The sequence below is a fragment of the Cupressus sempervirens genome, chromosome 2 (assembly GCF_028749045.1).
Source record: "Cupressus sempervirens isolate cs-2001-9-10 chromosome 2, ASM2874904v1, whole genome shotgun sequence".
NCBI classification, from domain to species: domain Eukaryota; kingdom Viridiplantae; phylum Streptophyta; class Pinopsida; order Cupressales; family Cupressaceae; genus Cupressus; species Cupressus sempervirens.
This window is the reverse complement of record NC_143119.1, coordinates 610,448,138-610,463,519: the sequence shown is the minus strand read 5'-3', so window position 1 is coordinate 610,463,519 and position 15,382 is coordinate 610,448,138. Positions and strand designations below refer to the sequence as shown.

General features: G+C 37.5%; 1 protein-coding gene across 7 annotated transcripts in view; it reads right to left on the bottom strand.

Annotated features, from left to right (window-relative positions):
• LOC149574861 (uncharacterized) overlaps positions 1 to 14,711 on the bottom strand; it is a 217,364-nt gene extending 202,653 nt beyond the window's left edge. For 4 of the 7 annotated variants that reach the window (XM_089814698.1, XM_089814699.1, XM_089814701.1 and 1 more), the window contains exon 1: positions 14,526 to 14,711. In XM_089814698.1, the coding sequence (XP_089670824.1) occupies positions 14,526 to 14,528 (3 nt within the window). In that variant the 5' untranslated portion in view covers positions 14,529 to 14,711. The remainder of the gene's footprint in view (positions 1 to 14,525) is intronic. The other 3 variants (XM_089814704.1, XM_089814702.1, XM_089814703.1) reach the window with 3 other exon arrangements.
• Between the last annotated feature and the right edge of the window lie 671 nt (positions 14,712 to 15,382).

Genomic DNA, 15,382 nt, shown 5'->3' with positions numbered 1-15,382 from the left:
CTCTATCTGCTAGAGCACATTAACAATCCTTAAGTAGAACTCCGCTTAAAGACTAGGAGGGTTTTTCATCCTCAAATAAACAATACCAAAGGATTTTTGTCCTTAAAAGGAAAGAAGAATGCATGTTCATTCTTGGGAAATGAATTGTCCAAATGAGCAAGAGTACCTTTTCAAAAACATCTCCCTCTTACATAAACCATCTTTTAGGAAAACTATCGAACATATTTTCTTTTTAGTTTAGTTTTCCATCTAAGTTATAAAATACTAGAGCATCCTTGCACTTACGGTTAGGACCTTGTGTCTAATGACATTTTAATCAATCACTTATATCAACCTTTTTAAATAATTAAATATAAGTGATCTTTTAATCTAAATTTATTTTTTGACAACTTAATTTAATTATCTAATTATTTTCATGGTTTTGAAATAGGGGACATGAGAAATCACCTAGACCCAAGCTTGTGCAATTAGGTTGTTATTGAATCTTACATGTTATTAAAGCCTTTTGGAGTTTGGGGTTCATGTGTGTCCACTCAGATTCATCTAGGGTTTTGGATTGACAGTTTCAAGCGATTCCTAAGTTAGATTTGAGCCCACCATTATTTCCAGAGCAACTGAAAACAGTAAAATTTGATATTTCTTTTGTCCAATTTGGTTGCCCAAACTCGTAGGCCTTGGCCATATGGTTTGAGTACAGACTTTTACCATCGAGTTTTTTTAAATCATATTATATTCCTATTGATTTGTGAAAATATAAAATGCATGCTTAGTACTCATGTAAAAACAAATGTTTTAAAGAGAAAAAACAATAATTAATCCTTGCACCAAAGCTCAACTGCCCCACATCCCTCCACTGACAACCATAGGCAACCCTCCAACCATCAGAGTGCCAGTAGAGGCAGATTTCCCCATCCAATGCATTGTTAGTTTTCATTGAGTCATTGACAGACACTGAGAGAGTCTTAATTGCTGACACAAAAATACATCCCGTGCAATATTTTTAAAATTTTGTGCTCTTTGCAGCGTTATAATTGGTTTCTGTTCATAAAACCTATTTTCTCAATCACATTTTCAACAACTTTCTGCTGCACAATTTCCATTTCAAGACCTTTTGAGGGACATCAATTGCTCGATTGGATTCCTTTTTGTGTTTTGGTTTTTGAAAGTACATTGTTTTAGTGGACTTCAAAATGATACATTTTTTTCTCTCATTCTATTCTAGCTGTTACGTCCCCTTTTATGGCCCAAGCAGATGATTTAATTAATTAGATTAAGCTGTCCAAGTTTATATTTTGGGACAATTTGTATTTAATTAATAACGTGATTAAATTGAATATTTCAATGAATGACTTACTTGGGGCCAAAAGTGAATTTTTATAGTCACTCTAAAAAAAATTATAATGAGTAATCTAAAAAGTGATTTTACAGTATACAGAATTCCAGAAAGTTTCACTGGAGTTGTAAAAGGAGGACGGGGAGAAGAAAAGGATTCATCTGAACATTGATAATTTCTCTTTCTGTTAATTTTGTGCTTGTGGCCGAATTCTACTTGCAGAATATAAAACCCCAGTGGTTTCCTAAAGAACAAAAATTTGAAGGACAAAGTAATTCCATGCAAGAATCGACAGTGAGCTGAAGATTTGGAGTTTGTGGATGCAAACCTTCGAATACTGTTGAAGCAATTTCATACAGAAGTTTGTAATGTCCCTATTTTTTGTCCATGTTTGCAGAGAAGTAAATTACTTAATTAAATTAAGGTGTCCTAACAACTTGTATTTAATTAATTATGCATATGAGTTTAATACTTCATTTTAATAAAGCAACTTTACCTGGCGCCACAATAAAATAAAACAAATTTAATTGTCACTTTATGAACAAAGAGATTTATTATTTTATTTTTTATAGTGATTTTATAATTTCGGAATGTTGTGCGAGAAGCTATAAAAGGAGGCTTTATGCAGATTTTTTGAAGCTTCAATGCTTTGAGATAGGCTGAGCCACTCTTGCCTTTCTATTTGTAAAAATGATGGAGGCATTAGGAGGATTAACATGGAAAGGAGTCATTATGGCTCAAAATGTTGAATCTATCATGCAGGAAGCAGAAAAGGTCAAGAACGTATTGGTTTTTGAGGTCAGATTTTGAACAAGGAAATACTTCTGTAATATAAAGGAAGTGTGGAAGAAAATATTGCTAACTTTTTTGGATTTCAAATAGAGACACTTCCATCAAATTATTTGGGGGCCTTGAACAAACTTGTGAGTAGATGTTATAGGTATTCTAGGAACAAGGCATCGCTGTGGAGGATTAAGTAGCTCTTGTTGGCCAAACACATTACAATGATCAAGGCAGTGTTGGCTGTGGTACCAATTTATGTCACATATTGTTTACAGCTAATAAGAAAAGCCTCTTTTGCCTTGGAGGGGGAAATAAAGAGTTTTTAGGGGGAGGGGTTGAATGAAGGCAATTTCCTCAAGTTCACTAGGACAAGGTATGTAGGTTTACTGCATGTGGTGGTGCAAGGATAAGGGACATCCAATCTCAAAATCATACAATTGGTGTGAAGCTGGTATAGAAGATGTACTCCTTGCCTAGTAAACAATGGTGCAGTGTTTTACAAAGCATATACTTGGATAATGATGATCCAAATAGGATCCTTACTATTTCAAACTTGTGTGGTAGTTCTTCTATCTAGAAATTCACGTAGGGTGGTCATTACAAAATATTTGACATGAAAGATAAATGATAAGATGAAAGCTGACTTTTTGAAAGATTCTTTGGAGGGTCATATACCATGAAAGACATCAAGGAGCTCAAAGGGAGTCGAGAAGTGTTGGTAAGAGAGAATTGTAAGTGGATCGATGTCAATATCTTACCAATTAGTGATATTGCAAAGCAAGCCCTCTAGGTCAAGTTGAACAAAAGAAATCTCACCTTGAATTCTACAGAAGACAGAATTGTGTGGTGTAGTGCAAAATCAGGTCACTGCTCAGAAAAATTGGGATACCTTCTATAACAAAAAAAATATACCAACAGTGAATGGCACAAAGCTCTATGTTGGAATAATGCACTTGATTTTGGTCTCACTAGTGTTGGAATCATGGTAAGGAATGACAAAGGTAAACTAATTTGGGCTTTGTCAAAGAACGTTGAGGTTACCACCAACAATTAGGCTGAGCTAGAGGCATTGACAAGGGGCCATTGGATGTGCAAGGCTGAGTATCGGACAAGTTGACATCAAGGGCAACTCTATGATATGATTAATGTGATCAAAAAGAGGGGTACAAGTTTAAAACCAATTAGACACTCTAGCCTTGGGTAGAGAAGAACTAGGAATATTTGGCCGAGGTGGATGAATTCACAATAAGACGTGTACAGAGAAGCAAATTGGGTATTGACCATCTTGCTAATGAAGGTGTCACACAAGGCTCTTAGGAAGTGCTGGAGAATTGTCCGAATACCTAGCAAGGATTAAAATAAGTATATGAAGGAAGGGTCACAAGTGAAGAGGACTCGCCTAGATGAGTGGTCTGTCAATAAGCAGTATTGACACTAGGGATTGACAATTTAGAGGCAATTTTCTTCATCCTATCATCACTTGAGTTTCTTACTGCAAAAAGCAAGGAGAATTTTTTTTGAAATTGGGTACTATGGTGACTGGATGACAGACAGTAGAGGTAATGTGACAGTGATATTAACTGATTTAGGGATCACTGATGACATAGGGCAGTGGACCACATGGTTTCTATCTGCCTCAAGATCTACCTGTTTGAACTTTCCATTGTCAAGATAATGGCTAGCACTACTTAAGGAAATCAAATGAGGAAGGGCAACCACAAAAAGGTTGGGCGTGGCATTTTTGGTGTTGTCTACAATTCTGCAATGGAAACAATGTAGGCATAGGTCCAAAGGATGTAGAGGAGATGATGTGGAAAATTATCAAATTTGTTGGTGTTGTGCTAGTGCTACTTGAGGAAATCAAATGTTGAAGGTCAACTACAAAGTGGTTGGGCAAAGCAGTTTTGGCGGTGTCTACAAGTGTGCAGGGGAGACAATGGAGGCATAGGTCCAAAGGATGTTCAAAGTGGATGTAGAGGAGATGATGTGGTAAATCATCAAATTTGTTGGTTTGTGAAGTGGTTAAATGGGCATCTCCACAATGAGCGTGTATGTGAAATGTTCTTCACCAATGTGGTGCAGATTATGAAGACAAGGCATGGGGACGGGTGGTGGCACACAAAAATAACCTGCTGCAAATGTGGTAGCCTTCAAGGATGAGATCTTGGCAATCGAAAAAGAGGCCATTTTTTGGTATGATTGCAGGTATTTTTCACACAAATGTGGGGCATAAGAATAAGGTATCTACTCAAGTGCTGATGTTGTTGACGGGAGGTTTCATTAAAAAAGAACATGAAAACATTTAGCTATTATGTCAGTCAGTATGGGGATCTGGTTTCCCCCTCTCAAATAGAAAGAATCGCTGAATTTTCGGAGAATATGATGTATTGGATGCAGTTGAGGGATTCTTAATTTAGAAATACAATTGAACAATATAATCTTTTTTATTTGAAAGTAATAGAGGGGAGCTACCCCCAAGCCCATACTTACCAATCAAATAAAAAATTATATACTGAACTATCAAAAGCATAGACAGAAAATTATTTCAAGAATTTTTAAACAATTCCAAGAAGGTAATTTACAATGGTATTAGTTTTTAAAGCCTGCTTCCTGCAAGTTTGTGTGTTTTCTATAGTAAACTTCAGTAGTGCAAACATAGAGCTTTGTGCAAACTTGAAAATTTTGTGTGTTTTCTAAAGTAATCCTTCAAGTACTCATGATGAAGATTTTGCAAATATCTCAGCAATATCAAAAGAATCTAATAAAATCGTTAGAGAATCCAGAGATATTGAAACCTCACTTGTTAGTTCGATAGATAAATTAATCTCATGATGCATGACAGGAGAATGTCATAATTAAAAATAAAGATAGAGCTAATTTTCCACAAGCATCAGTTAAGGAAGAAGAGTACATGAGCAAGAACCGATCAAGAATAAAGCAATATTGTTTCACATGCTAGGAAGCCTGGACACCTAGTTTGTAATATCCCTGTCATTAAATAAAATAAAATAATATCTTTATTTTGGGTCCCGATTGATTTATGTATATCTCGGGCCCATCTTTAATTTTCCATAGGCGTAGGTGTTTGTCGTGTCATGTGTTGACACGTTGTTTCTCCCTCGGAAGTTTTTCCTCCAACGGGGTAGATATGTCCATCGGGTTAAAGTTGTTGTAGGTATGCAATTTGGATTATTTCTTTGTACTGTGAATTCTTGTTGGAGTTCGGTAATGTTCGCCATTTCAGAAGTGAAAGATCTTCCCTACTTGGCTCTTCCAGTTTTGGTGGGATTCAACCCTCACCCTATTTCGTTCTCTGGATTACTTCACTCAAATCTAGCAAATCGGAGCACCATCATCTTTATTACGAATTAGAGGAATATTTGTGACTAAATTGACTATCTCTCTATGTTTTGGCATTCAATCTCTAGCAAATATTCAGCATGTTGTAGTCAACAATAATATCAATACAAATTATGACTATATTATTAATCGTACAGCTTACCTATTGTACGACCTGCACACCATATCTATCAATTCTCTCCCACACACCATACGCTCCTTGTCTTCCTCCATCCACCGTACGGTATAGTCAATCTCACCTTCCTTACTCCCACCGTACAACCTCCTTATTGTGTGTCACCGCTGTCATACCAATTTGTATAGTCAACTTTTCCCTACCTCACCGTACGGTCAAACCATATTCACTATACGTCAGTGTTACCCGAGGACACGTCCCCAGTATATTTTCAGCCCTCCCCGTCCCAGAAACATCTCGAAGACTTGGGGACACCCTAGGGGACTTTGACTTTGACTTCTAGAACAAATTAGACTTTGATACTCAAGTAACACAAAGTTGGCATATGAATTCTATTGATTCTTATATTGTAAGGTTCTATTATGTATGTACATGCTTTATCCATGTTTTCATATAAATATTTTAAATTTCTCTATATATTTTAAATTTCCTTATTGTTATATTGTTGTCCCCCTTTCCCATCCCCCCCCCTCCTGTCCCCAAAATCGGCATTTTTTTTGTCATCCCGAAAACCCGTCCCGATGTCCCCTGTCGTCCCCATCCTAGAAACTCGAGGGAACATAGCCGTACATCCCTTCCCTCAACACCGTACAATTACAAAGGATCACCATACATCTATTCCTGACACTGTGTGGGCCCACTTTTTGACATCACCACCGTACACATCACCCCTCTCCATCATATGCCTATCATCCCATAGATCCATAATCGTATGGCATACACAATCTCCATCAAGCAAGTGAAGTTGCAAAAGTACTACATCTGGGTAAGAACATTACATAGTCACACATCTGGAAACAATAAAGAAGGTAAATTGGTAACTCCTATCACATGTTCAACGCAGCCAAGTGACAAGGAGAGAAAAGAAGAAAATGAGACAATAGAACTTGAGGAAGAAGGAAAAAAAACTTGAGAGGAAGCTCCAAGATAATTCAAATGAAAGGTATGCAAAAGATGATATTTGATTTGGTGTGAATCCCAAGATTTATAGATAATGAGCACTCATATCAAGATAGTGAAGTATATACTGAAGAAGGGGCATACAAAACCTATGGCAGCAATGGTGGCACCATTGGAAGGGACAGAGAAAATTTTGATTTTTTTATGCCTACTAACAACAGTTTATTATCATTGCATGATTCCAACATTCATGAGGATGCTTGTAATAAACAATTATTAATTACACCTAAAAATGAAGTGCAAGTCTTATAGAAGTTGGATGACATGAAAATAATCATATAAAAATTAATGCAGAAGGCAGAAAGAATTCAACTTGAACAGATTGTTACCTCTGCAGATTTACAAGTAGTAAAGCGTACAATGAAAGAAATGAAATCAGCATATTTGCACATGATCAAAGATAGAGATGCAACTAACAAATTCTTAAATGAGGCTTAGCTAACAAATTCTTAAATGAGAGCATATTATAATTATGAAGGTAAATTGGTAACACCGTACAACATATGTCAAAGGTCGGCTTGGATAAAACATCGTACAACATGCTATCATACAACAATACAGAAGGATAGTAGAAATGTCGTATGATACTAAGTAATATCACCTTGCAACTGACTGTCAAATCAACAACTCATACAACTTTTTGCTGATATTGTATGGCCATGCATCTTACCATAAGATCTTGTCATTGCCCGTATGATCTTTTGCTCCTACTTTACACCCCTGGATCTCACTGTACGAGCTTCAAATTCTACCACACAGACAGAAATTCATATCGTACGAATCCTCAGTGCCATCCTACATCGCTAATTTGGGCTTTAAGGAATTCTCAATCTCATTCAAAACAGTACAGCAATATCAGAGTTGGTGATTCTTCCAACCTTCTTGGTCACAGACACATAAGGCACTCAAATACACGAGAAGGAGATACCATTCTACCGACAGAAAGGGGAAACCACAAGACCCTGCCACTAAAGTCATGGAACTACTGAGGGAACTAGCCAAATGTCGAGCTCAGCTTAATGAAACTATAGTCAAAGGGGAACAACAACATAAGCTCATGGAAGATACTTTGCGGCAATTGGCGTTGAGGAGAAAAAATGCAAATCTTGAAAGACAGAGCGATAATTCGATGACTGGGAGGTCAAATCCTCAGTCCTCGCACTTCTAACTATTGATGCCAACATTTCCCCAGAAAATAGAAGCACCTTGTACAGAACAAGAGCCCACTTTCTAGAAGTTACAAGAGAAGTTGGATGAAGACTGGAGGAATGTGAATCTTGTGGGAGATACATTCTTTAGGGATTACGTTGAGCTCTGAATGAAATACTTAGCAGGTAAAGGTCAAGGCTACTACAATGATGATATTGAATGGAAGGTTGGCATTATTAATTTGTCATCCTTTGATGGGTTGGAGCAACATTGGCATGAGCATGGGTAGAGAAAACAGATACTTCCACCTCAACCTAATGCCTGAAGATAAGGCCACCAAATTTGCAATAATTCACTTGGAAGGAGTCACACACGAATGACATCATGGAATGGTCACTCTTGGCCATGATCAAGTGACTTCATATGCTAAGTTCACAAGTTGATCGACCACTTTGACAAGAAGGGTCCAGAACTTAATTTCAAGGAGTTGGTGCAATTGAAGCAATCCGGATTAGTTGACAATTACATCACAAAATTCCAAAGGTTGTCTGTGTTGGTAGAAGATATATCGTAGAGATGATTGATTGTGTTGTTCATGGATGGGCTAAAGGAATCTCTAAAACATTGGGTGAAGGGATTCAATCCCCTCACACTCACCAAAGCAGTTAAGAAGGCATATGACATCACAATGTCCTCTTCTTCCTTCAAGAGTTATTCACACCCCAAGCCACCCTAGAACTTAATTTCAAGGAGTTGGCGCAATCGAAATAATCCAGGTTAGCGACAGTTGTATTACAAAATTCCAGAGGTTGTCCTTGCTAGTAGCAGATATCTCAGAGAGACGACTGATTGTGTTGTTCATGGACGAGAAGATGGAACATCTAAAGGCTTGGGTGAAGAGATTCAGCCTTGTCATGCTCACCAAAGAAATTAAGAAGGCACGTGACATGGTGGCATCCTCTTCTTCCTTCATCCCCATGCCACCCCTCTCTGAAGAAAAAGATAACAAACCCCAGCCAAAGAATCCATCATTAGATGAGGCCACTAGACAAGAGCTCGGGAGAAGAAAGTTTTGTTTTAATTGTAAGAAGTCATCGGGAACTAGTGCACCGATGCTTGGGAAAAGGGAAAATCTATTACATTGAGGTAATGTCCGTCAATGAGGAGCATGAGGAACTTGAACCCAAAGGAGAAGGTCAGTGACCTTCCAAGGAGGTTAACACAAACTGCACGAAGAGGATCGCCACATTGCTACAGCAAGGAGGCGACATCGTTACACTAGCTAGAACTCCGAGATGCATTGTATTCCAAGTAAGAAGTACACTCCAAGGGCAGTGGGTTGTGGTCATGCTTGACAATGGGTCCACACTCAACTTCATCAACTTGTCACTCATTAATCGAAGGGGTTTGTGTATGGAGGCACACCAAGGGTTCGAAATCAGGGTGACAGGAGGAAACCTCTTGTCATGTACCCATTTGGTCCTACAACTAAGCATTACCATGGGGAACCACACAGTAAAAGATGACTTCTTGGTATTAAATCTGGATGACATGGAGGTTATATTGGGCATAGAGTGGATGGATACTCTTGATGAGTACACTCAGAGCTTCAAGAGGATGAAGTTCTCCTTTGAAGTGGATGGAAAAGAGGTAGTGCTAAGGGGAATTTCAAATAGTTAGCATGAAGGAAATCTCGACATGACAGATGGAAGCAATCTTCAAAATATGATGATGTTGTTTGGGCACATTGCTTGGTTTCCACGGAGCCTATTCAGGGGCAGCAGACTTACTATCAAGATGATGATCTCCAAATGATGTTGGATAAGTAAAGCATGGTCTTCTCTGACATCCCACCGGCTATACCTCTGCATTGTGACTTTGAGCACACCTTCAAGTTGGAAGAATCCAAGCCAATCATCACCACTCCCTACTACCATCCTAAGAAGCTCAAGGATGAGTTAGAGAAGATGATCCAGGAAATCTTGGGCAAAGGATTGATGAGGCCTATTTCTAGCCCCTTTGTATCATCAGTAGTGATAGTAAAGAAGGATGGATCCCTATAAATGTGTGTGGACTACTGTGTATTGAATAACAAGACCATCAAAAACAAGTACCCCATCCCCAAGATCGACAAGTTGTTGGACAAATTACATGGCACAATCTATTTTTCCAAAATAAAACTCTAATCCAACTACCATCATATCCGTGTGAGGGAGCAAGAAGTGGAGAAGACAACTTTTTGTTGCCATTACAGACACAATGAGTTCTTGGTCATGTCGTTTATATTGACAAATGCTCTAGCCACCTTTTGGTCTTGCATGAATCACATCTTCAACAAGCAGTTGCACAAGTTCCTATTGTTCTTTGACAACATACTCATCTACAACAAGACATGGAACATCTAAGGCATTTGGGCAAAATTTTGGCAATCATGGAGTTACAATCATTGTTTTCCAAGAGGTCGAAATGTGAAACTTTCAAATGACAAAGGTATTCTATTTGGGACATGTCATTTGTGCCCGAGGGGTTCAAGTACACCAGGAGAAAATTTAAGCCATTCTAGACTGGTCACCTCCCAAGACTCTCTTGGGACTACATGGATTTTTTGAAATGTGTGGTTATTACAAACAGTTTGTGAAGGGATTCTCACAGCTCAATGCAAGACTAACATTTCAGACAAAGAAGGGCTCTTTTCATTGGAATGAGCAGGCGTAGCACACCTTCAACAAGCTGAAGGAAGTTATGAGTTCATGTCTAGTTTTGTACTACCTGACTTCATTCGGCCCTTCATCACAGAGCACAACGCATCAGGAGAAGGCATTAGTGTAGTATTAATGCAGGATCGTCACCCCGTTGCATTCAAAAGTCAGAAATTCTCTGGAACGGAACAATTGTACTCCATCTACAACAAGGAGATGTTCACCGTCATGCAATCCTGGCTATAGGAGACTACAAACAATCCTACATGAAGACAGGTGGTACGAAGAAGTTGAAGCCACACTTCTATAGACCCTACATAGTGGTTCAGAGGGTGGGCGAACTTGCCTACAAGTTCGAGCTTCATGAGGGGAGTCAAATTCATAATGTTTCTCACATGTCTTGCCTCAAGAAGGTCATTGGGCAGTGAGTCACCGTGTCGAAGGAACTACCCCCCATTGATGAGCAAGGGAAACTAATTCTAGAGCCAACTAAGATCATCAATGTCAAAAAGAAGAGGTTGAGGCCACGCAAAATCAAGGAATTCCTTATGTGATGGAAGGATCTGTCGTGCAAGGATGCCATTTGGGAAGGTAAGCAGATTTTGGAGCATCCAAGTCTACAATTGCTTAAGGGCAAGCAATTCTCAAGCCGGGAGGACAATGATGTCCCCAATGTCATTAAATTTTTAATTAAATATTTTTTGTATGTATGTCTCCAAAATTAAATTTATTATCTCTCGGGCCTATTTTTTTTTCATTGTCTATACCATGTTGGTCGTGTTGGCACTTTTTGTAATCCTTCACAAAGTGTCTCCAAAGCCATATATAAGGCCACTTTGTAGGTTGTTGTAGGTATGTGATTTGGATTTTATTTGTGAATTGCGAATTCCAATTGGAGTTCTTTGTCTACCATTTTAGAGATGAAAGATCCTCCCGATTTGGTTTCCACAATTCAATGGGAGTAAGTCCTCACCCCATTTTACTCTATTCTAGGTTTGGAATTATTGTAATCTAAAGTGTTATCATTATTTGAATCTGAACTACTTTTGGTATCACTGGTATTTGGAGACTATCTATTTGGTGTCCATTCTTGTGCTATCATTATTGATTGTTTGTCATTGTATTCTAAGAACTCAAACTATCCTCCATTCTTGGTTTGCGTACTTGTGTAGCAACACATTACAATTCTGAAGGCAAGTTGGTAACACTGTAGGATGTACGTCAAATGTCAGCTTGAGTAAAACATTGTACAACAGTATAGAAGGACAGCGTAGAAGTGTTGTACGACATTGAGTAATATCACCTTACAACTGATTGAGGTGTCAACATCTCATATGACTTCCTAGTCATACCGTACAGCCCTGCATTTCACCGTATGGTCTTGTCATTGCCTATACAATCTTCTATTCCTATTATACACCCCTGTATCTCACCAAATGGCCTTCAGATTCTACCATACAGCTAGAAGTTCATGTCAAACAAATCCTCAATTACATCATAGATCGCTAATTTGGGCTTTAAGAGATTCTCGGTCTCATTCAGAACATTACAGCACCATGCCTAGTAACATAGCCCTAGTCGTAGAATTTACATGAATCCCACCCTTTCACAACATGGTCCTAAATTTTACATGAATCCCACCCTTTAGAAACATGCCCCTAAATATTACATCTATTCCATCCTTTAGCAACATGATATGCAAGGACAATTCACCTAAGACTTGCCAATTTGCAAGGATAAACAAGATTGGCCTTCATCATATTCAATATGTCCAAGCATGTAGAGTTCTTGATGTCAAGATAACAATGTAGAAATCTTAGATCCAAGTAAAGTGCATGAGTAGGTAACCCTAGTCCCAAGATAACTAGGGCATGTAGGACAAGGATGCCTTACTAGAGACGAACAGTTCTCTTTGAAAGAGGTTGAAGGCATTGAGAAAAAAGTACCAAATCAAAGAAAAGCAAGGATGGAAAACAATTATAGGTTGGTCCACAAGGGAGAAGACCAAGCTATTGACTCCCATCAATAGATTTATTCATTTTAAAGTGTTGGATCAAGGTGGTCTAACCATGAAAAAAAAGTACAATGATTAATTCTTCTAATCATGACAACAAAGATGGGGAAAATTCATCTTAGACTTACCAATTTCCATAGGAAAAGAAAAATTGGCCTTCATCATATCCAATATTCCAACTCTATAGAACTCTTCAAGCCCATATAAGTATGTGGAATTCTTTAAAGCATGGTTACGGGGAGACCCGTCTCCCCTTATAAGGCACGTCTCGGTCTCGGAGACCAAGACGTGTCTCGGCGACTTTTCGCATCTCCGGAGACCTCAAAAAAGGTTGAAGACTTCATGACGAAGTTTCCTGAAGTCTCCCAGTCTCTTAATCCAAATAGTGAAGTCTCCCCGAAGTCTTTTGATAAAATATAAATGTAAAATATAATATTAGATAATTTTATATATTTTAGCCCTCATTTTAATGTTTTTATTGCAAAAATTAAGACCAATGAGATACTATATTGTGATTATGTGAGTTTTGAAATATTTGACTCTATATTAATGTGACATTACTATTATTATTTACTTTAGTCTTTTAGTTTTACAATATTATTATTTTCAGATTTTGTATTTAGTCTTAGACTCCTTAAACTATTAAAAAAAAATTGCCGACTCCAAGTACCCTTGTCTCCTAGTTTTGAAAAATTGTCGTACCGGTACCAATACCAGTACCAAAGACCTCCAAGTCTCCCTGTCTCCCAGTGACCTTGCTTTAAAGTTAAACAGGTAGAATGCCTGATCAGGTAATCCTAGTTCCTGGATAAACATTCCCGTTGACAAAATCAAGGTGATCCAAGATTGGATATCAATGAGAATTCTGTTCTTCGCAAGTAAAATGAAGAAGGATTGGCAAGCTGCCATTAGGAGGCCTGTCAGCATCCACTCTCACCATCAAGAATGAAGACAGGGAGGACTTTGAGGAGAAAAAGATAACAGAATCATAAAATGGACAGCTGGGAATCAAATTTATTCCGATTCCAAAATCCTAAGTGATCGGACTTGTTTATTTCCAGTTATATGGTGAATGGTTTAATTCACACACGCTAGGTTTGACTTCTAGACTTTAAAAGTGTTAAACAGTCAGATTTGACTCACATTCTCTATGCTTAATGTGTGTGGTTTAAGGGCAGCCAATATGCACAAGAATCTCATGATCTCGAGCTCATACCACTATAATAATTTGGAGAATAGTTTCTAGCAATGGTAACCATAAAAGTCCATCGCTTCCCTCGGTAAACAAAATAAATACATGAAGTACTACCTATTTTTTCATGGTTCTTAAGAATTGGCAACACTCAGCACAAGTTGATTTCAAAATTTATTTAGCTAAACAAAGGATCTAATCGAGTGCACTGCAAGGGTATTATTTCATGGACAAAGCGTCGGCAAGTTCAGTTGAGATAATTATCGAAAACGCTTGCAAATGGAGTTTGTTGAAGTTTCTTTAAATGACAAATTTGAGTAACTTTCGGTCATCTGTGACTTATTTCATTGAACTATCCTTGAATTAAACTTGGTCATGTAAAACGGTTACAATCATCCTCTGTTTTTAATATAGTTACTTCTTATCATTGAATGGCATGAATCAGACAGAATTTTCGCCTCAGTATGAACCAGTTATCACAAATAATTTCTGACTGACTCTAACTATAAATTCACCCAAGCAGGCTAACATTGGCGCATTTAGCATTAGGGTTCAAAGCCACCTCCTAGCTTGGTAACCTAGGGATGAACAAAAATTGTTGAACAGCGTGAGCTCTAACTTACTACCATTCCTAAAATAATAGTGACAGCTGCATCAAAATGTTGCAAATAAAATTTACGGGCAATTTTCAGAAAGATCTCATTGAGAGGTTTCTTTATTACTGAATTCGTGACTGTTAAAATTCTTCCACTTTATTCTAATCATTTCGAATTCGATAAAAATATAGTTGAATTATGTCCTACAGTTAAAGCCGTTATGCTTATGCTGAAAATTAAACTGAATGAGGTGGTGGAAAGCACCATTTTTAATAATGTCGTCCGCCAGTTCTGATGAAATTTACGCCGGAGAGTAGGCTCCGAAAGCGTTGCATGATCTCGTACATAAAATGCGTCAATTTACTTGTCCCAATATATTTGTCTTGCATGTCGGGGTGATTTGGCGGCCTCCGGAGGAATGTCCGTCTTAATTTATTAGCCTTTGGATATATTGAAAATAAAAAAATAGATTTGTTTATATGTTTTAATATCTATCATTACAAAGGGAAGAAGGTAAATAGTGTAATGTTGTTTTCAATAAATGATTTATTGTGTAACAAGAGATGCGATGTGTCATAGTTCATCATAGTTCCTGTCTAATGCATAAGGGTTGTAGAGGTGTAGATGAGTGAGAATAAGGTTAAATAGTTCTAAATTAACATTGCGAATGCAATAAATTTTGTCTAGAAATGCACTTGTGATCTGATAGGACGACTCATATTTTGTTATTAAGTTCTCATGTTATATTATTATATATTTGGGTATTTAAGCCCAAGAATATAAGGCTAAAGTACACAATATGGCACTAACTACCTAATATCATTCTACGATCAATACATATGCTTTAGACAAATTTGCACCTTCTACATTGACAACTTAAAATGTGTGCAGTGAGGAAAGTTATCCATACCAATATCTGAATTATAGAACTTGAAGAAGTGATGAAGCATTTGCAGTATCACATTATATGTTTAAGCATGGTATGCATGCTACTAGAGAACCATAAGTAGTTGGAAAAACTCTTTCAACGATCAATACATATAAATTTGATGTTGATGAATAAATATGATGTAATAAATAAGAAATAGAATATAACTATTTAATTTTAATACATAGTTTAT